Source organism: Cetorhinus maximus, chromosome 5, assembly GCF_964194155.1.
Source record: "Cetorhinus maximus chromosome 5, sCetMax3.hap1.1, whole genome shotgun sequence".
NCBI classification, from domain to species: domain Eukaryota; kingdom Metazoa; phylum Chordata; class Chondrichthyes; order Lamniformes; family Cetorhinidae; genus Cetorhinus; species Cetorhinus maximus.
The window spans coordinates 64,043,192-64,066,381 of NC_135883.1; the positions used below are offsets into that span (position 1 = coordinate 64,043,192).

Below are 23,190 nucleotides of genomic sequence, written 5' to 3' on the forward strand. Positions count from 1 at the left end.
CTTAGCCTTTACTCTAACATTATCCCAATTGATATTTGGGTAATCAAAGCCTCCCAGTATCACCATTCAGTTCTTGCATATGTGATTTTCCTGTAGATTTACTCTAACTCTCTCACTACTTGGGATGTTAGTAGAATATCCACAGTAGCATGATCATCCTCTTTTGGCTTCTCAACTCTAACTAAATGCGTTCTTCCTTTGCGCCCTCATGGACAACCCCTCTTTCCATACTACAATGTCATTCCTAATTAGTACTGCTAACCCACCTCCCTTTCTTCCTTCCCTATCTTTTCTGAACACTTTATATCCTCAATTCTAACAGATGTTTAGGTCTCTGAGAAGAAAACTGGAGATGAGCAGTTAAATCTAAATTTTAATACTGTGCAAATATGGTATGTGGGTAGGTTGAAGGAACAATTTTATTACAAGAGAAAATCTTTGAAATTAACAGTACAGTATTATAGAAAATTTGACTAATTTTGAACTATATTAAAGCTATAAAAATTGAAAATATTGAGCACAATTGAAACTCATTTAACATATATGCAATTTCCTGCATTGCTTTAATGCATTTTGATTGCACTACTATAGCACAACTCATCAGATGTTACAGGTTAAAATGGATTTGAAAAGATTGATGGAACACATGAATATGCTTCAGAAGCATCACTTTTTTCTTAAATTAGTGGAAGGATTTCCCAAAAACTGCAAAAAAAAGGATTCCAAACACAGACAACCAGACAACTGGAAGTTAGACAAAAATTGTGTAATGGAAGAGCTCGGGAAAAATGCGGTCTCAAAACTCTCCACAAATAAAATGCAGTGGAGGCCATCCAATAATACTTTATTTGAATACTGGAACTGATGTTACACTACAGGCCAGAAAACACAAGCTCTAGTCCCAATGCTGACTGGCCTTTGCACTTAATTTTCACCCAAATCCATGGAAAGGCCATTTTATTTCCAGCATTAAATAGGCAGAAGATGCAAGTTATTTAAGTGGAAAAGGGGAAGTAAAGAAATTGTGGCTAGTCACAACATTGAAAATGGTCATCTTTAAGTCAAGTGTGAGCACATTCCAGGAGCCTCCAAGGAAGAAAATGTGAACAAAATATATTGGAGTTTTATAGAAAGTGCAACTAAAATCTTAAGAGTGCAGTTTATGAGTTTGTCTGTCTTGCCAGGTAAATACAAACAGAATGCTGATGCACTTGCTGTTTGCTTCGGTCTTTTAGTTACACAGCCTAAAAATGTTTAGTCCAGACAGTATGTTTGCATATCCATTATTGCTCAACACAAACATGACATTGCCTTTGAACTTCATAAGTACCATAGATCATGGCATGCAAGAAAACCTGAAATATAAGACAATCCCATTTTTTCAGGACTAAAATGCATGCGAAGGCCTAAACCTGGCCTAAAAGTAGAGCCCCATTTTTCCACTAATAAATGTTTAGGGCTATAATTGCATTAGGAGTTGGCTTCAATTTTTCAGTTCAGAAATACATGTTTAGGGTTATACTCGCCTTATAAGGCAGCATATGGGAGCAAGCAGGTGACACAGGCCACATTGCCAAGATGATACATGGAAGTTTAAGACACGCCCACACAGATCAGACTGCACGTGACGACTGAAAATTAGAAATGGGACCACCTGTTCAAATTTATACTCAGCGTCTTAATCGATCCCTGCTTTTGGAAGTATTTCTGAAGTTTCAATGGCCGACTTGTACATCACAATCTACAGCTAATACTTCTTAAAGTAATTCTCTATAATGTACACTCAATGCTGGGTGAAAATTACTTGGGGAAGGAACGAACAGCGATGGAAAGTGGTATAGAACACTGGAGTGCCAATATGCTTGTGTCATTTAGTGGCAGGTACACATTTGTGGTCAGAAGTTTCCAAGTGACAGATTTGCTGTATCTCTTTTAGCATGAGAGAAAGACGCCACTGGGCAATTTCCTTATAGCCAGTTTATACAAGAGTATCGAGAGGATCCTGGGAGCAGGACTACAGTCTATTCCCAAGTGAGTGATGTGATAAAACACAAAGGAAGTGAATATTTTTCTCTGCTCATTCCTTAAATGAAGGCTACTTAATGAGTCTGCTACAAAAATAAGTATTCTTCACACTTGGTAATAAATTTTCATCCCTGCCCAGAAAAAAATTTTAGAAAAATAAATGCCTCCCTACTCGATTGCCATAGGCAAATTTCAATGACTCACTTTTAGTGCGTCTACATGTCAGAATCATCAAGAGTATATTCTTTAAATGCTAGTTTTCATATGCAAAAAGATCTGCACGGGTCTACTTGTCCTTTAACAAAATACTTAATACATTACATATATATATATATATGTACACATACACACACATATAAAAAACCCTGATAACTTGTTATATACATTACACAATATATACAGAAGTAGAAAAAAGTGTAAAAAAATTAAATTACTACTAACTGGCAAATTTTCAGAAAAGCTCTTGCAAAAATATTTTTCTCCAGAGGTGACGAAAAGCACCAACTGTTAATGAAAACGAAGCTAACCAACCCCAACAGCAACTTTCAATCAGAAAAATTGCGATATTCAAATTATATTAAGAAACCAATACCACTGAGCTGTAGCTGAATGTTATTTACATCTATTTTTTTTATCTGTGTCCTCCATATTTGGAAGACCAGTCAATTCGCCCATGTATTGGATGGACTGCAGGCGGACGTGGCATTAACCCACTGATGCTCTTGCTTGAAGAATTATATGGCTGACATCCCAACTGTGATCGGCTGGATTTCCAAGTTGCATAATCTGTAGAAGAATAATGTGCAAATAGCTATTCTGTTAATACTCTTCCCCAACAGTTCCCTTATGATACCTTTAACGAATTCATCAGCCTCAGATGTAATGCTGTATTTCCAACTCTATAGAACATGTACCTAAATTATGCATAATTTTGCTACTGCCAATGAACTATTTTATCTTGAGATGCATTGAGATAAAAGCAAAAAACATTCCATTAGTCAGAACTTAATGTTACATTTCTATTTAATTTAAAGGCAGCAAGTGAAAGCCATGGGTCACCAAAGTCATCAGTTCAATGCCTGATCCAGGTAAGTTAGCTAATCTCACCAAAGTTCTTTTGACAGCACCTTCCAAGCCCGTGACCTCTATCACCCAGAAGGACAAGGGCAGCAGATGCATGGGATCACCACCACCGGCAAGTTCCCTTCCAAGTCGCACACCATCCTGACTTGGAACTGTATAGTCGTTCCTTCACTGTCACTGGGTCAAAATCCTGAAACTCCCTCCGAACAACACTGTGGGTGCACCTATGACACATGAACTACAGCGGTTCAAAGCAGCAGCTCACCACTACCTTCTCCAGGGCAATTAGGGATGGGCAACAAATGCTGGCCTTGCCAGCAATGCCCACATCCTGCAAAAGAATTTTTAAAAAGTGCAGGCCATAGTGCAATGAGAAAACAAGAGCATCCCTACTCCTAGTTGCTATCTGGTAACTCCTGCTAAAAGCACATGTAGATATCAGGTAAGAACAGGATCAGATAAAAGCAAAAAACTACAGATGCTGGAAATCCAAAACAAAAACAAAAATACCTGGAAAACTCAGCAGGTCTGGCAGTATCTGCGGAGAGGAACACAGTTAACGTTTCGAGTCCGTACGACTCTTCAACAGAACTAAGTAAAAATAGAAAAGAGGTGAAATATAAGCTAGTTTAAAGGGAGGTGGGGGGGGGACACACTCAGGCTTGGCTTTGGTACTAGTGTCAAATAACTTGGTGACCCAGTCTCATGTGACACATGAAATCACTTGGATGAAGTATGGGAGAAGCTACCAGCAGCTGTAAAACAATATCCCAAAGAGGGGAGGGAGGAAGTGTGTAGAATATTCTTTGCAACATTTTCTATGAAGGTTAACTGAAAAGGTGCATGTAGTCCAACTGAACAAGTCTTTTATACTCACTAGAATCAGTTTCCACTACTGGTGCCAACTGCACTCTTTGGCCAGCAGATCCAACTTCTTTCTTAAGAAACGATGTGTATCCCCCAGAGGTATCAGTGCCAGCTGCATAAACTGAAAAAAGATCATAAAATGTTATAATTCATTAAGACAGCAAAAAAAATTCATTTTTTACTTTAGTGTCAAGAAAACAATAAATTGTAATATTTCCCTTCTGGTAATATCCCTGGCATATTTTCTTCAGGGTGTTAGGGTTGTAGATATGGTAATTGGATTAAGAGCTGGAGTGACTGCCAGGGAAGTGAGGTAAAGATAGACTTGTAAAAATAAACTTACCCTAAGAGTTAAAGTAAAGAACAATTTAATCAATTCTGGGAAGAAAGTATTTCTGAAGAGACTGGTTGAAACAAAGAGAGATCAAAGGGAAGGGACGCATTTAAGGAAATACTATAGCCTACATGAGAGGGCAACTGCTTAGATCTCCCATAAGACAGGATAGCTGGTCAGATATCCCAGAAGACAGTGTGAACAGGAGACAGTGTGAACAAGGCCAGACTGAAAGCAGTAGTTGCTGCCAGCCTTAGGACACCCAAAGGAAAAAGCATTGTGGTAAAACTTACTGGACTTCTATAGATTCTAAAATCTATACGGATAGCTGAACAGAAAAGGGGAAGGTTAACTCTGAGGGTAGTTAAGATGAGATTTGTGGAACTGTTTTAAAGTACTGTTGACTATGTGAAGCCATTTTTGTGATTAAATGGAATTGTGTTTTTTCCCCCCCCATTATTCTTTTAATAAATGTTTACTATAAAATCATCACAAGTAGTCGGGGAAATTGTTTCCTGATTTCAGAAACGCTTCTCATACTATACAAATTGCAAAAAACGTTTTGGCAGCTGCTTCAAGTTTCCCTCTGGGATTTGAGCAGCTCAGCATTTACCATAACAGTAGAAACAAGCAGCCTAATTTTCCACCATAGTTTTCTTTTAAACCCTAACCCTATAAGTAAATACATTTCAGTGTTGTGTGTGCACTGAAGTGAATGCCATTGATTTGGGATCACTGTTGGAATTGAGCGCCTGAGGTAAAAGTCTACTCTTAATTCACACAATAGAAAGTTATAGCATAGGAGGCAGCTATTTGGCCCATGGTTGGCTGTTTGAAACAGCAGCTATGCTTAATCCAACACTTCTTGCTTTTTGTCTGTAATCCTGAAGTTCCTTATCCTCAAGTAACTGTACAATTCTTAAAAATACTTATGTAATCAGCTTCCATCATTTTTTCAGGTAGAGCATTCCAGATCCCAACAACGGAGTGAAAAAACTCTTTCATCTTCCCTCGCGATCTTTTGTTGGTGATCTTAAATTTTGCCTCACCTGCCATAGAGAAGAACCACCTTTTTCTCTATCAAATTGTATCCTCTTGCAAACCTCTACTAGCTCACATCTTAACTTTCTCTCCTAGTTTTTCCAACCTCTCATAAATGAAGTTCCTCAAACCTGGTAGCATCCTGTATCCTCCTTGTGGCCTTTGTACATCTTTGCTGACTTGTGATGCCAGAATTGCCCAATGTTCATTTTATAGAATTCTGACCATGATGCCTGCTTCCATATTCTGTGCCTCTATTTATAAACCCAAGTAACCAACATGCTTTTTAACCACCTTTTTAACTTGTCCTACCATCTTTAAGGATGTATGTACACAGACACCAAGTTCTCTCTGCACATCTATACCATTCAGAACTATGCAATTTATACTATATTATCTTCCCATGAGTGTCTTTGTAAAGTACAGCACTTCACACTTTGCTGCGTTGAACTACACATGCCAGGCTTCTGCCCATTTCACCATCCCATTTATGCCATACTGAAGTCTACAACTTATCAAATGCCTTGTGAAAATCCATACATCTACTGCACTATCCTGATCAACCTGTTACCTCAAAGAATTCAGTCAAGTTAATCAGACACAATTTGCCATGGAATGCAATTTTTTTTGAAGCACTAAATGTGCATTTTACTGTGTTATTTTAGTTCATTCAAATGACTGAATAATCTTAGTGCAAAAAAAAGCTTTGAATATGTACACTTGACATTATATCAGTAAAGCTCCATCTTGTCTGGCTCAATCTCATAAGAACACCCTGACAGTACAGATAATTTCCCTATTTATCAAAATCAGCCATCCTTATGACTTAAGTGTGACAGCCAATTACGGGCCTTTTTATGTTGTGGATTCCATTACCAGGAACTGGAATGAGATGGACACATCACACTCATTCATATGGCATGCCATCTGTAAGTGTCCTGTCATTTTGAATTTAAATCAGGCGACAGGTCATGGGACATTGCAATAATCCACTTTCACACCTTTAAGATTCTACGTTTTAATAAAATTTAGTAAAGCATGTTTGTTTATCAACTCAGGAGTATGGGGTCATTTTGAGACCAACAGTGGGATACAGCCTCCTGAGAGAAGGGAAAAGAGGACATGTTAAAACATTTACCACACCAAATTCCAAGGCCTGATTGATCCAATTTATATACACTCTAAAAATACTTCAGCCACTCACATGGTGAGGGGGAGGGGGTGGTGGAAGAAAGAGAAAGGGAAAGAGGTGGGCAAGAAGTTAATGCTCCTATCCAATGCTATCCTCTGTTTCCTAATCAAGAACCACACTATGCTGTATATTTACCCCACAAGATGAAGGCATATAGCAACCAGAATAGAAGGCATTCAAGTCATTACTGTACCAGTAGACTTGCAACCTGAATTACTGCATTATTTTCATTACCTGCTCCAAAAAACAGAAAGCACAAAGTGTTTTTGCGCATACACAAGCCTTCTATCAGTACAAGTTTGGATGTCCAATTACAAGCAAAAGTTTTAGAAGCATTAATTCTGAGCTTGTTCACTTGTAGAAGATTACTAAATCCTGCCACAAAACAATAATCCTCCACCAAGGCTCAACACACCTGTAACTATTTGGAGATGGAAAATGGGTTGAAAACAAAGCTCAGACTCAAGTGTTTTGAAAAGCAACATCTGTACTATTAAAAATCTTGAGTGGTTTCATGATTCTAATTGAATTGCTCCTGTGGATATGATGTAATGTGTTATATGACCAATTCATTACAACAAGGGTTAAATCCACATGCCCTGTGGGTGGCAATGTGGCTTTGGGGCATCAGGAGGTGAGTAACTCATTGCAGAGTGCGCAGCATCTGAATTGCTCTAGCAGCCACAATATTTATCAACCTGGGCCAGTTTAATTTCTGGTCACTGGTGAGACAGATTGATGGCAATGCTATTCAGTGTCAATGCAAGGTGATTGGAGATAGTAATTGTCACTTGCCACTTTATCAGCCCAAGCCTGAATGCTGCCCAGGTCTTGCTGCATGCAGGCATTGGCTTCTTTATTTTTTTTTTCTGCGAAAGTAGTGATTTATTAATAAGTTAATAACTTTTTATATAGATGTTCTCTGAAAACCACACTCCTTTAGTACATGAGTCCTAGGCCCGTGGATGCAAAGCCCCCTTCAATCCTCGGTTTCGGACTCCTCTTCATCCTGGCTGATTTGGAAGTAGCGGAGTTCGTAGCTTTCTTTATCGGAGGCGATAACCCGCAGCCAGTCTCGCAGATTATTCTTCTTCAGGTACTTTTTGGTCAGGTACTTCAGGTATCTTTTGGAGAACTTTCTGGTTGAGGTGACAGTGATCTTGTTTTTCAGGCTCTCGATCTGGACGACGTTGCCCAGGTTTCCGGCCTTCCCACCAACCTTCACTTTCTCCCGCAGAAACTGCTCAAAGTTGCTGCAGTCGAGGATCCCATCTTCTACTGGGTTGGAGAGGTTGAAAGTGAACCTCCAGACGGGTTTCTTCTTGCCCTTAAGGAGCACAGACGACTTCTTCGGCTCCATCCCCTCCCTGCCCCGCAGCCTCAACCGCTCCGCTCCCCGCCGGGACCCAAAAGCTTGGCTTCTTTATTGCCGGAGGATTGCAAATGGAGTTGAATGCTGCAATCATCTGTGAACAGCCCCAATTCTGACCTGATGGAGGGAAGGTGAAGCAGCTGAACATAATTTGGCCAAAGACACTATCCTGATGAGCTCTTGCAGCAATGCCCTGGAGCTGAGATGATTGGCCTGAATCTTCCTTTATATATTGGATTGGTCATTCTTAGCATTAGATAAAACTGCCAATAATTAAAGTAATTTTCATTATATCTTTCAATTAAGCAGTTGCTGCCATCTGTGTGCAAAGGTTAACTTGGTAAATTATACAGTGAAAGTCGTCAGTGACTGCTGTGCTTCCAATCTTATTTACATTTCTTTGAGCAATGAAGCCAGAGTTTGATCAATCATGGCAGTTACATCATCAGCGGTGACAAACCAGATTGTCCAAGTTCATCTTAAACTTGAGGTGTCAGCTGTGGCTCAGGTCATAGCACCCTCGCCTTTGAATCAGAGGGTTGTGGGTTCATGTCCCACTCCTGGAAACCAAGAACTGTGATTGTACTCGAAAGAGTTGCAATCTGTGACTGTTGATAACTCGAAAGAGTTTCATCTTAAACTTTTTGATGTCAAGTTTTGCAGCACCCAAAAATGGCAGAACCATGTGCCTCACAGCTTATTGCTCAGTTCAACATTATGCTCAACAAATCTCTCTCAAAATTTGACTAATGCAAGTGATGAAAATTCATTCAGTGCAAGTTAAAATGCAAGAGAATATTTCAGGTCAGTTTTCAGCTGAGATTGAAGTATACCAGACAGATCCAGTAAACTATAACAGACTGTTGATGATTCACCTGCAAAATCTAAAATTTTTTAGAGAACATGCTCTTTGATTAGTTCTGAACTATCTATATCATCATAATCAAATTTTCGAAGTGGCTAAAGCTATTATTTCAAAGGACAAGAGAAACTATTTCAGAACCATTTCCTGCTAATTGAGAGTTGATATCAGTGGAGAAATTTCATGCACTTGTTCTCCAAAATGTTTGGAAATTGTCTTACAAGTTCAGTACGCATATGCTCAAAATGTTTCTACAAATTAACCACCGAACGAACTTAGAAGTCAACGAACTTCTAAGTGTACAATGGATGAAACAGTTTCTCTTCACTTTCCACAATGAGAAACTGAATTTCCCACTTGGTGAAATTTTCATCAAATTGAGGCTCCACTGGCACATTAGTCAGCTTTCCAAAAAAAACTATTCACAGAAACAGTTACTGTTCCTCATTTTCATGTGACAAACCCAGCTACCTTCAGAAGTTGTGACAGACCCACCACTGCTTGCCATCCAAAACACGGTCAGATGCTGCTTTCCTTTTGCCATGATGCACCATGCTGGAGCTGCTCATTATCAGCTAGGTTTGTTTTGTTCTACTGATTTGGAGCAGCTATTTTGATTGAGCTTCACTTTTCATACAATGGTTTTACTCCTGCGACACATCATTTTAGCAGATAACCAATAAGCAGTAACCAAGGAACTTGCGCATGCAGAACAATCAAAAGCGCTTGCCAACTCTGCCACCATTTTGTCAAAGGCAAATTAAAATATATTTGCATACATCATGGGAATGAATATTGAAATGACATATCCAATAGTAAATAAAAACTAATGCCACCAAACAAAAATGCAATTCATTACAAGTGGCTAGCAGCCAATTCTACCTTACCCCAGCTATTCCTACTCCTATTTTCCTCATCCTCCTTTTTCCTATTCTCCCGCATTAGTTCAATTATTATTTCCTATGCTTGACCTGAGGATTTCAAACAGTGTAAAACAATGAGAAAGTCACTACCTGGTTTTAAAAAGCCATTAAGACTCAAAATCGATGCCCTTTGGATTCAAAATACAAAAGACAACATAAAGGACACAAGTTTTCCTGTAACTATGACAACAGATATCCTTCCAAGAGGGAAAGAAATACAATTCCCCACAAGATGTCAGTTCCTTTGAGTCCCCTCACTGAGTTTCTGATTTTCTGTGCCAGACAAATGCAGAGTGGATGCAATAATCGCTCTATGGAGAAGGACAGCCCCTCATCCAGGTTCCAATGATCAGCTCAAAAGTGGTACTGTCAGGCAGTAGTAGGGCAACTATGGATAGGGCAATTGCCCAGAAGTGTTGGAAACGACAAGGCATAGGTTGTTTGGTTTACTCACAATGATAGTTATTTAGGCATGTCTTAAAATTATATTAGTAATTTAGCTAATTGGGATGATTGATGGTCTCTTAAATAGCATGTCCTTGGAAAAGCGTGTTACTTTGTACAGGGAAGATTTGAGAAAGAGTGCTTACTTCAATTTTAGCTACTGGAAAGATTAAACGGCCCCATCAAAAGTAAATCCTAATTGAAAATATCTATACAATATGACTAAGACATTGTCAGGAAGATGTAATATTTTTCACAATGTTATTGGAATTTATCATAAAGTAGAGTAATAGTGGGGTCTGTGTCCATGGATGTGTGCGCGCGCTCGAATTGAATTACAGGCAGCTGGTCTGAATGCTTTAATGTATCACATGGGCAACTTTGAAATGCTAAATAGGTAAACATAGGGGAAGCTTTAGAGCATGAGGTGTAAGGGAACGTTTGCATTTTTAAATGAACCAGACTAGCTTGAATTCAAAAGAAATGTTTCACCTAGCCAAGTTAAGAAACAACGTTTTTATTTTTCCCCAAAGATTACTGGTAAAATTGGTACTATGATAGATTTTTATTATTAGTGAGGTAAAGTCCAAAGGCATAGTGAAACAATAGGAATTTACATTCAACTAGGAAATATGTATAAAGGAGAGAAGGCTGTAAGGGAAGACGACATTCCAAGATCTAACAAGTGTGAAAAGCCACCAACCTCTATGCCTTAAACTGCTGTCTGCAAGAACTGAAGTTAAGAAAACTCACTTTGAATTAGACTGTTCAGGGTATTGTTACACTTCGCTGGGTCTTTTAAAATGTGTGTCTCTCACTACTGCCTCAACAGAGGTGTAACTAGGAGTTAGATTAACTAGGGGAGCTAGGGGTTAACATAGTAATTTGTAAATCTATGTATATGCTTAAAATTATGTTTTTTATTAATAAAGGTTTAATTTACTTTTGTAAGAAACCTATAAGACTCAGCGGTCTTATTACTACTGAATTCAAAGCCCACATCTCAAAATACATACAAATTGCAAATAGTTGTGGCAGCTGCTTCAAGTTTCCTTCTGGGATTTGAGCAGCTTGGCACTTACCATCCACCTGCCATAACAACATGCACCTCCTCACCTTAATTTACAAAAACCTTAGTTCTCCCAATGCTTATGCACCACAAAGTGCAATAACATAACCCAAAGCTACTAGGGCTCTTCAGAATCAGTCTCCAATCTTCATGCCACTTTATAAAGCTTACCGTCCAAATGAAGTATTTATACTGTGCACAACTATATTTTATGAAATTGCAAAATGGTTCAATGCACAAAAATTAATTTTACTGAAAAGCATTATCCATAATCGAACAAAATGTAACTACAGTACCTGCATTGGTACAGCTGATGGGAAGAGTTCCTCCAACCACTCCTAAAGGTTTACTGGAAAGATTAGAATTGGCCCAGGGACTATGTGCACTGAAATCTTTACCTGCATTGGCAAGTGGGGTGCTCTTGGCATTTATTCCTGTGGAATCAAAAATACTTTGACTGTTGCAATTATTAAAAGTAGGTACAAGAATTGTATTTCTAAAACTGGTGGGCAAAGTGGGTTTAAAAAAACAAAAAGGTGAAATAACTTTGTTTTAAATTTATTTTGAGGATTTTTTTTTTTAAAAAGCCCTTCAGCTCTATCTAGTTGACTTCTTACAATTCAAGTTTTGCTTTTTCCACTCTGTATTCTCCCTCTTTCAACAATAGCTTTAATGTTCCACGGAAAATGTGCACTATTAGTTTCTGTTAATCAAGTATAAATACCGCCTTAAAGGTGAACTTGTAATGATTAAAATCCACCAACATACATATTATGCATCTGCCACATTCAACACTTTTGCCAGTGTTGACCATTATACAGGAGCCCCTCTACCATCCACTACTCAACACCCACCACATCCCCCTCACCCCACCCAAAAGACATGGAATATCTTCATCCCCTACGACATGTGGTAAATTACCTCGTCATTTATGCTGTTAACAATGGATAATAATTGAAATCAGAATTCAATTTTTAGCTCATTGTAGTGAATTCTGTATTCCCAATTTGCTCCAAGTTCCAAAAACCACAACGCTGTGGGAGGCTTCATCCTATGTTCTAATCCTGCAGAATCACTTAAATTGACACTTCTTTCTTTTTTTGTTTAGCAACCCAGGCTCATAACAAAGGACAGGATACCACTGAGGTTAAAAGGAATATCATAAAGATAGTCAGAAAATAGTGATTAAATGATGCAAAGCTTGAGGTTTAAGCTGGGAGACAGTAGCAAAAAGGGTAAATTGTGAATTAGGATACTAATAGTAAACAGAAACCAGGGAGTAGGTGCAGATAGTGAGACACAAACACAAATGATTAACTCTGTTAGGTGTCAAGTATCATACAAGCAACAACTACAGTAGGTGTAAGTTAACTCAGTCTAATTTTGCTGCAAGTGCAAAGCTTACATTCTACTTTCCTCTCAACAGTTAATTGTTCTTTCCCTATTTTAATAAACTTATATTTTTTGTTACGAACCTGGTAGATACCTGGATTGTTTCAGATAGTGATACTTGGCTGAAGAAGCTCTAGATGCAGTTGTATCTGCTTGAGGCATTATAATGGCTGTAGGCATATTGTTGCCATTTGATTTACTATTTGAAGAAGAGAAATCTAAAAGGCTTCCCATTCTGTAACACAAGTGCAAATTGTTTACAAGTTCAAAAAGAAAAAGCACAAAATGGCACATTTAGCCATAATAATTGTCTGCTTACTTAAACTGTGATTCTTGACTTTGTCTTTTTTTATCATTTAAATTTGCATTTTTAGTTGAAGAACTAAATCCCAAATCTCCTGAATCATTCCAGCTGTTGAAATCTTTCAAAACAGCATGACTCCATCGTTGAGCACTGCCTTTTGTCCTGGTGCTGCTGCATACATTTTCCTCTGTCCTGATCACTTTCTGAGAACAAACAAAAAAATGCATCAGGTATTAAAACAACTGCTGAAAGTCAAATTGTAATATTCAACATCTTTCACTGGAATCCTCAACAACTCAATTATATAGAACTCTTAACATAGCAAATTATACTGAGGAACTTCAGAGATATGATCAATTAAAATAAAAATGGAAGCCAAAGATGACAGAACACGGGACTAAAAGCCTGGTCAGAGCGGAGATTTGAGGAGGGGGCACTTAGGAAGGAAATTTCAGAGCATGGTACAGTACCTTATATAGCTGAGCAAGTAGCAGCTGTACTGGGGCAAAAGGAACATGCAATGCATAAGAGGCCAAAATTGAACATTTTAAATTGAAGACATTCTGAGATCAGGAGTCAAAGTTAATTAGCCAGGGCATGAATATACAGAACAAGGAAGATTGGAGGAGAGCACCGAATAATTGAATCTGGGGATAAAGTTTCATCAGAAAACAGACTGAGGATGGGATGGGGGCAGGCACCATTACAGATATAGATGTAGGCAGTTTTTATGATGGAGGATATGGGGCTGGATGCGGAGATCAGAGCTGTATAGAATTCCAAAGCTGTTAATAATCTAGTACAACCTGAGACACTGAGCAGAGAGGGGAATGGAATGTAACATGCGCATGAAAATTGTGGAGCAGGTTAAAAACTATGGCTTTCAGGGAAATAGGGGCTCATCCAAGGAGGAGGAAGCATGCATTCTCAGTCAGAGGTAATGGAGCATCAAAAGAGATAGTAGAGAGTTAGAGCTGGGCGCTGTCAGCATACATATAGAAGCTGACACAGTGGTTGGATGATGTTAGCAAGGGGTAGCAGACGGTTGAGGAACAAAGGGACTAAAGGAAGATCCTTGGGGTACTGCAATGATAATGGTATTGAGATGGGAAGGGAAGCCATCACTGGAAATTCTCTGGTTATGGTTGAACAGGCAAGAGTGGAACCAAACAACAGCTGTCCAATTGAGCTGGATAAAGATGATCGCCACTGGAGCAGGTGATGTGGCTGATTATGTCAATGATAGGACAAGGAGGAAAAATGCATTATCAGTCAGAGAACATAATTTGAGGCTTAATTAGAGCTGCAAAGTTTACAAATTCAGAAGTCACAAGAGAAAACCCTCAACACAAACATAACCTTCACTTGAACGTGTGTCCTGTATGGCTCTCAAAGCTGCAAAGAGGGCTTGCTTATTTAACTCTGGTCTTGTAATTTATGCTATAATAAACCACATAGGTAGCTTATTTAACAAGGGCAGCATCCTGCAGATGACTATCTAAAAGGATGATATTAAAGAACAGCCCAACAGCAAGGCTGAAAAAATATTGAGCAGTTTCACTGAAAAGTGACCAAAGAAATAACCCCATTTTATTACTGTAAAAAGATTGATTCTTAAATAAAATTGAAAATTTGATTACATTTTCATTCTAATTGGTTGTCAAATCCAAGGCCAATATATATTTTGTTTCTAAATATCACCACACCATATGCTGAACAATTCAATTGTGGCAATAATAAATGTGCAAAATTCCCAACTGCCAAAAATAATCTGCAGTTATAAGGGGCAATTCCACAATCCCATGTTCCCAATGAGGAACAGCACTTGCAGTTAATGCAGATTAACAGAATTACCTTAGAATGAAGACATCAAGTATCATACTTTGGATCAGGAGTCTCATATATGGTATACAAGTACAATACAAGAGTGATAAAATCACATTGTTAAAACTAATTCTAAAATAATGGATGATTTTATCAGCTTAGTCTCTTGCACATAAATGGATAAAGGTAAATTTATGATGCTAACCAGTATGTTCACTACCACACAATATTGTTATTCTTAAATACACAAAATCTTACTTGACATGTTTTGGTATTTATTGAAGGTAGAATATTTTGATGGGGTTTCTCTTGTTCACTTTGGTTTCCTCTTTCAAGTGAACCAGGTGCTAGATCTGTTTGCCTCGCACACATTTGGTGTTGAGAGGGTGTAATTTGTTGAAATGGTCTTGAAGGTGGATGAGGATAATGCAGAGGTGGGGGCTGAAGTGGAGGTACAGGCTTCATCTGATGAACTGGATGTTTACATTGCATTTCTCTTTGCTGCTTTCCTTGTTCTTGCACTTGCTGAGGAGTTCCCAGAACTTGGCCAACATGAAAATAGGGATACCGTAGTGCCTACAAATACAAAGGATTGCAGAAGATCATTCTGAATACTTCCCCTAGATGACTCAATGGGTGAATTATGCACTATCTCACATAAATCAGAATGGTAGCATATTAAATGTCTAGTATATACTGAGTTAACTGATCTGAGCAGAGTGTGACATTCGAGTGTGCCCAAGAGGTTCACTGTTCCTAGGTAAGCTATGCTCCATTCTCAACTTGGGAAGGCAGATCAGATGAAGAAAGGATTTGGCTATGATGGACCCCCTTCTTGAACAGTTTAGTGATACCCAGTTTCTAAGCTTGCAAAGAATGGGGCACAGTGAAGTTTAGAAGAGATGTACCTTTCTATGGAACTATGACCAGTACATCTCTCTCAGAACAGCATTCAGACTAGTCAAGCTCCTGCAACATTGCACATGGGGAGCTGGGTAATGTTAAGTTGTCTTATTTCAATACTCCTAAATAACAGTGAAATAAATTCTTAAATCAGATGAGAAAACCCCCTACTAAAAGATGTAGGCACCAAAAAGAAACCAAGCAAAAGAGACTTTAGTTATGTGAAATGCCTGTTTTTTGGTGGCTATAAAACATTAACATGGAAAACTAAAGCAGGAAAATGCATTAAATGCATTGCCACTTATCACTTTCCCCAAACCAGTATGAGCATTTCACACCACCCACACTGAGCAGCATCAGCAATCAACTCAAATCATATGCAAAAATGCAGAGTAAAAAAAATATATATTCCGCATACTAGCCCACTATTAAGCCAGCCGCAGTGAAAACATTGATTTTTAAAGTGGGGAACAGACAGTAATTAGATTGGATCGATGGTATAAATATTTGGTACGTCAGTATAACAGGCTCCACCAATTAATCTTCTAGCAAGGGTGTAAAATATTTATTTTTAGCATCAGAACAATGGAAGGGCAACAGATTTTGAATCGGGTTGAGTGGCTAGAAGTTGTAATGGGCACATGCTCTCATTTGTCCATGGTGCACAGTGGAGACGACCGGGACAAGGAGGCAACCTATTAACTGCCATCAGAGGAAAGACAATAAAATTGAACTATAGACTCAATTTTTCTGTTTTTTATTAAAAAGGGCAGCATGTTCCAATAGTTTTCTCCTGTGAAAACAAATGCAGAATAAAATGGAGCAGCAAAAAAAAGTTACCTCAAATGCTTATCATGAGACTTCATACATTTTGGTAGGGAGGAGGAAAGGAAATAGAACTTAAAGAGGGAGAAGCAGCCATTCAAAAAGGCAGACTGAATTTCTGGTAATGTATCTAGGGGCATAGAAACAAAAGCAAAGATGAGATTTTGAGCTTGAACACTGCCTCAATTAGACCACAGTTTGAGTCATGCAGGTGGCTTTGGGCATGTGTTGTGGGAACACTGTAAAGCAATAGGAAAATGGTGAGGCTTAGATTCAGTAGAATGTTACCAGAGTTACAAGCTTCCAGTTATGAGTGACCTGAGTAGTTCAGACTTTTTCCATTAGAGTTGAAAAGATTAAGGAGAAATCAGATGAGGCTTCAAGAACATGGGAGGGTTAAAGGTAAACAGCAATGTTTCGCTTTAATTAATTAGCATTATGGTAATGCAAAAGTACATATTTATGAAAGTTGACCAGAAAGCAAACCATCACTTGGTAGTACAGGACTTGAGTATTGCTGAAAAGAGACTTGCTGTTGAAGCTTTACCTCTCACATTTATCCTGATAAGTGCCAAATTTCAAAATTTCATCCTACATGAGAAAAGTGATGCTGATTGGTCTAGATGTTGCCATGGCAAATGCAACAGGTAGCTACATCCCAACAACAGGTGGAACATAGCAAAAAGCGCACCCCTTCGACTGTTCACAATATGCAGAGGACTGACTGCACTCAACCAACCCGTGCTTGAAAAACTCAGAACATAATGTCTAACGGTAGATGTGATTCAGTGACTGGGCAGCACTTGCTAAACATTCCTGAATGTGTAAAGAATTGCACTAACAGCCAATTTAAGATTATCTGTCCAGCCCATAATGTAGGTCATTTATGCTTGCCAGAAGCTACATATAATCATATGCAGGGGCCTGTTCTCTGCAGGCTAAAGGAATATGTCTAGTCATTACACCTTTTCTGAATAGGCAAAAGCATGGGGGTCAATAGCACCCTGGTACATTCACCATGGCAATGTCTCAACCAATCTGAACATACTTCCCAACCAATCAGCACCCCTTTTCTCATGGAGTACAAATTGTTGTTCCCTTTAAAATCTGGTATTCTTGCGTCTGCCCTGATGAGTGCAAGAGGCAAAGCTTTGACAGCATAACTGTTTTTTCAACAATACTCAAGAAAGCAATTAGGGTAGGTTAGAAAAAAATCCTTTATGCAAAACATTGTTATTATTCTCTGCCACAAACTGTTGTTGAGTAGTCTATAAATTCCTTAATTATGGCAGGAACTTACTTGCAAAAGGGAAATATTAAAGACTAAAAGGGAGCAAACAGGACAGAATAGGGTTAAACTACAGAGCTTAAGAAAAATGTAATATGCGCTGTAAATTTTCATTTCTTTTCTACCTGGCCATGAAGCCCAGAATTACATAGCACAGACCTAACTGTCAAGTGTTTATGCAACAGATGAACCCTCCTGTCTGGCTTCATCTAACCCCAGCAGCAAAACTCATTATGCCTTTCTCCATGTGTTTATCCAGCTTCCCCTTAAAAGCATCATTGCTCATTGCCTCAATTACTCCTTGTGGTAGCAAGTTCCACACACTTACCAGTCTCTGTATGGAAGTTTCTCCTGAATTGCTATTGGATTTATTAGCGACTATCCATATTTATAGCCCCTAGTTTCACTCAGGCCCATGTGGAAACATTATTTCTATCTACTTTATCAAGGCCCTTCATAATTTTAAAGACCTCCATTAGGTCCATCAACATTCTCTACTCAAGGAAAAGAGCTCCAGCCTGTTCAGCCTTTCATAATACATACATCCTCTCAGTTCTGGTATTATCCTTGTAAATCTTTTCTGAACCTTCTCTAGTGCCTCTGTGCCCTTTTTATAATATGAAAGCCAAAACTGCGCACAATTCTCCAAGTGTGGTCGAAACAAGGTTTGAGACAAGCTTATCTTAACTTGTGTTTTTTTTAATTCTATGCCTCTAGAAATGAGCCACAGTGCTTTTTTTTTAAAAAAGATGCCCTATTACCCAGTGCCGCTACTTTTAAGTGATTTGTATGTCTATACCATTAGACATCTTGGCTCCTCTGCTCGGTTTAGTCTCATTTTCCAAGCAGTATTGGCCTCTATAATTTTGGTAGAAAAATGTGACATCTTATGGGTCTACATTGAAGTTCATCCGACAATCACTGAAGAAAATCTGCTGAAGGGATCATATGCATATTTCAGAAGTTGTTTGATTTTTCTTCCATTAATTTACTAGCATACAAATCTTCACACCCAGCCAGAACTGAAGACCTACTACGATTTTACCATGAACTGGACAAATTAGAAGCTCTTTGAAGGAGTCAGCACAATGAACTGAAAGACCTCCTTCAGTGCTGCAAGGTTCTATGATTTTACCCTTCCGACAAAGCAACTGTAGGTTATAACAATTTAATACTAGCACTAGTAGTGTACATTAAAACTGATCACTTGTGCTCCCTCTAGTTATTGCTTAAAAACTCACCTGGCTTGGAGTAGGTCGCTTCTTTGGGTCCCACTGGAGCATATCCCTCATGAGTTGAATAGCTTCACTACTTGCATTGGGAATCAGCGTCTTGAGATTATTGGGGACACACTGAGGCCAACGGAAGTTCATGGCTGCTGCAAGCTGATAGCCTTCTGACCAATTATTCTAAGAGATGGCAATTATAAAGTTGTCTGATACAAGTAAAAGTAGGATAATTCACACAATGTTAGAGCAAAAAAAGTTATATGAACAACCAAAGTTGTCATTTATTTCTTGAATTTAGTTTTCTGAATTCAGAAAAATAAGAGTACTTTAAAAATGTAATTTGAATCTAGTGCACAGAAATTTGGACTGTTCAGGGCAAAGCATTATCTAAGATGAGCATTTTCTGGGAGGCTTTTGAAAGCAGAAGGGATTGGGGAGGCGAACAAGATGAACAGCCTTAAGCATTGAGATGCAGAGGACAGAGGCATTAGTGACTGAACAATTATTCACTGATGGTAAAACAGTGGACCCATACAAGAGCAAAATACTGTGGATCAGAAATAATCATAGATAAATCTGAAATCCAAAGACAAAAACAGAAAAAGCTGGAAATAGGTATTCCAACACCTGTGGAGAGAGAAAGTTAAATGTTTCTGGTCAACGACCTTTCATCAGACCAGGTGTGTAGATGAGGATGATGCAGTTGATGTAGTTTATATGGATTTCAGCAAAGCCTTCGACAAGGTCCCACATGATAGATTTATAAAGAAGACAAATGCACATGGGATACAGGGTAATTTGATAAGGCGGATTCAAATTTGGCTTAGTTGTAGGAGACAGAGGGTGATGACAGAAGGATGCTTTAGTGACTGGAAGCCAGTGTCCAGTGGTGTACCACAGGGATCTGTGTTGGGTCCCCTATTATTTGTCATTTATATAAACGACATAGATGACTATGTGGGGGGTAGGATTAGTAAATTTACGGATGACACAAAAATTGGCTGGGTGGTTAACAGAGAGGTCGAGCGTCTTGATCTACAGGGAGATATAGACGGGATGGTCAAATGGGCAGATAGAATTTAACCATGAAAAGTGTGAGGTGATATACTTTGGAAGGAGTAATTTGACAAGGAAGTATTTAATGAACAGCATGGCACTCGGAAGTTCTGTGGAACAAAGGGACCTTGGCGTGTGTGTCCATAGATCTCTGAAGGCAGAGGTGCATGTTAGTGGGGTGGTGAAAAAGGCATATGGGACACTTGCCTTTCTCAATCGAGACATAGATTACAAAAGTAGGGAGATCATGGTGGAGTTGTATAGAAGCTTGGTGAGGCCACAGCTGGAGTAGTGTGTGCAGTTCTGGTCACCACATTATAGGAAGGTTTCGATTGCACTGGAGGGGGTGCAGAGGAGATTCACCAGGATGTTGCCTGGGATGAAACATTTAAGTTATGAAGAGAGGTTGGATAGACTTGGGTTGTTTTCATTGGAGCAGAGAAGACTGAGGGATAACCTGATCGAGGTGTACAAGATTATGAGGGGCATGGGCAGGGTGGATAGGGAGCAGCTGTTCCCCTTAGTTGAAGGGTCAGTCACGAGCGGACATAAGTTCAAGGTGAGGGGCAGGAGGTTTAGGGGGGATGTGAGGAAAAACTTTTTTACCCAGAGGGTGGTGACAGTCTGGAATGCTCTGCCTGGGAGGATGGTAGAGGCAGGTTGCCTCACATCCTTTAAAAAGTACCTGGATGAGCACTTGGCACGTCATAGCATTCAAGGCTATGGGCCAAGTGCTGGTAAATGGGATTAGGTAGGTAGGTCAGGTGTTTCTCATGTGTCAGTGCAGACTCGATGGGCCGAAGGGCCTCTTCTGCACTGAGAGATTCTGTGAAATGTTATAGATAAAATAGGTTTTAAGCAAGTACAGTGACAGGGGTGTGGAGATTGCGGGGGGTTGGTGGAAAGAAGAATAGGGAAAGTCTGTAATCAGGTGGACGGGAAGAAAAATTAAATGACAAAAGAGCTGGTTGTGCAAAACAAAAGGAAATGGTAATGGGCCAAGCATAGAAACAAAAAGTTGTGTCTAGAGAAGGAGTAAATAGCAGTATGAACAGCTGCTGTTCAAAAACAGGAAAAAACAAAACCAGCAAAAGGAGGAAACAGAAGGGGGCAGGCAACCCCTGCCCTTTTACCACTTTCCTTCTCACCATCCAATGACCCAAACACTCCTTCCAGATGACATTAATTTCAATTTAATATACTGCATTCACTGGAGATGCTGCTGTCTCCTCTACGCTGGTGACACCAAACTCAGACTTGTGACTGCTTTGCAGAACAATTGCATTCAGTCCACATGCATGAACCCAAGCTTCCAGTTGCCTGTCGCTTTAATTCTCCACCTTGTTCCCACTCAGTATTTGGCCTCCCTTGATGTCCCAATGAAGCTCAACGTAAGCTCAAGGTACAGCACAGCATCTTTGAATTAAGCATTTTACAGTCTAGATGAATCTGGAGTTCAACAAATTCAGATCATAACCTCTGCTCCCATTTTGTTTCTTTTTACTTTGTTGTTTTGGTTTGTTTTCATTTTGTCATTTAATCGCCCCTGCCTTGCACCCAAACACAGACCTTCCCTTTTATTCTTTTTCCCACCTTCCCTTTTTACTGACTCTGTGCTGCCTTGAAACCAACTGCATCATTTGAGAACATGCAATTGCAGTTGCTGAGGTAAGATGGGGTGAAGTTATGGACAGATGTGAAAGTGAGCAACATCTTAAAGCTGAATAGGTGAGGCAAAAAGGAGCAAGTGGGGGTAAAATATGATGAGAGTAGGAGCCTTTGTGTGGGCAACGATGCAGGCTGTGGGCTTCTGGATAAGTCTGATAAGTAAAGCAGAGGAGGAATCCTACATTTAGGAAATAAGAGAGTGGGTTAGAGTTTTGGCTGTGGTGAGAAGACACTGGAGTGGCTCCAGGTGGTGTGACTGAAGTGGAAGGGCAAGTAGTCTTGGTAATGGAATCGATGTGAGGACAGACACTTAGTTAAGGGTTGAGCAGCATGCTAATTTAGTTAGCCCTCCAGTCCAGAAAAGCATAATTGTTGCAGTACAACACTTAGAATACACATAGAAAAGCTGTTTGCAATAAACACAGACTCACTGTTTTCCTTTTCTTTATTGCACAAAATAAAAGATGTTAGAACTAAGTAAAAATCACAAATAATACCAAAAAACTGCAGCATTGTTTTCTCATTAAAAATGCTATGGAATTCCACACACCTCAAAGTCTTCCCTCACTCCCAATATACAAGCTTCATATCAGCTGAGTACTATTTATTTGAGTCTTCTATCGTGCTCTTTACATCAATGGTGATGGTCTGTGCTATGGGTATCAACAGTCACCCTACACTTTTTAATTTTAAAGTAACTTCAAGCACTTTGATACGGTCTCATACCTTTTTAGGTGTTCCTAAAACTTGGCAAATTTTGAAAACCTCATCTATTTCACTAGAGCCAGGAAAAAGAGGTCTTAATGTGTAGAGTTCTGCCATAATACAACCAACAGCCCACATGTCAATAGGAGAGCTATAATTTGTTGATCGCAGAAGAACTTCAGGTGCTCTGTACCTGTAAACAAAAAAGGATAAAAATTTGTGCATGATGATATGAACATTGCAATGATCAATACAATTTGCCCCTTCTTCAAAGGAAATCAAATTCACTGGACTTTTTGGCTTCACCTGAAATGGACTAACTCCACCTACTGGTTAAACTGAGGCAATTATTCATGCACTTTTCTGAACTTCCTGATATTATTCTTTTCAGTTAGTTACAGAGAACCATTTAGACGCCATCAGATGCAAGATGCACAATATAAACAATAACTCCAATGCGAAGGAACCTTTTAAAAAGCAAAAAACTTGCCAGCATTCTTAAAATTGTTTCAAAAAAAACAATACACAAGTCCTTCCAACTGGGGATTCAGCCTTGAGGATCTTTATCTTTCTCGTTTGTGACTTTAATGCAATAGTCTCCATAGTTTAAAAGCTAAACAAAAGCAGGAAGTCAAGCAAGGTTACCTCATTTACTTTTTGATGCTGTTTCAGCAACGCTTCAATTTCCTCTTTCTCAGAGCAATAAAAATGTAAGTTTCAGACTAGAAGGTCCAACATAATTATTGTAGCCCAGCCAGAATGAATTTGCATATATACAGCACCT

The 23,190-nt window shown here is 39.0% G+C and overlaps 1 protein-coding gene and 1 pseudogene across 8 annotated transcripts in view; both read right to left on the reverse strand.

The window, feature by feature from the left end:
- Nucleotides 1-360: 360 nt before the first annotated feature.
- The window catches only part of LOC144680674 (serine/threonine-protein kinase ICK-like), a 57,866-nt gene continuing 35,036 nt past the window's right edge, over nucleotides 361-23,190 (reverse strand). For 3 of the 7 annotated variants that reach the window (XM_078541912.1, XM_078541914.1, XM_078541913.1), the window contains 8 exons: nucleotides 22,428-22,599; nucleotides 18,990-19,157; nucleotides 14,991-15,308; nucleotides 12,924-13,111; nucleotides 12,688-12,839; nucleotides 11,509-11,646; nucleotides 3,986-4,096; nucleotides 361-2,811 (listed from right to left, as the gene is read on the reverse strand). In XM_078541912.1, coding sequence (XP_078398038.1) covers nucleotides 2,657-2,811; nucleotides 3,986-4,096; nucleotides 11,509-11,646; nucleotides 12,688-12,839; nucleotides 12,924-13,111; nucleotides 14,991-15,308; nucleotides 18,990-19,157; nucleotides 22,428-22,599 — 1,402 coding nt within the window. In that variant the 3' untranslated portion in view covers nucleotides 361-2,656. Of the gene's footprint in view, nucleotides 2,812-3,985; nucleotides 4,097-11,508; nucleotides 11,647-12,687; nucleotides 12,840-12,923; nucleotides 13,112-14,990; nucleotides 15,309-18,989; nucleotides 19,158-22,427; nucleotides 22,600-23,190 lie in introns of those variants that run through there. The other 4 variants (XM_078541915.1, XR_013576601.1, XM_078541916.1 and 1 more) reach the window with 4 other exon arrangements.
- LOC144680675 (ribosomal protein eL22-like pseudogene) lies at nucleotides 7,395-9,534 on the reverse strand (annotated as a pseudogene). The gene has a single exon (XR_013576603.1). The product of XR_013576603.1 is annotated as a ribosomal protein eL22-like pseudogene (transcript).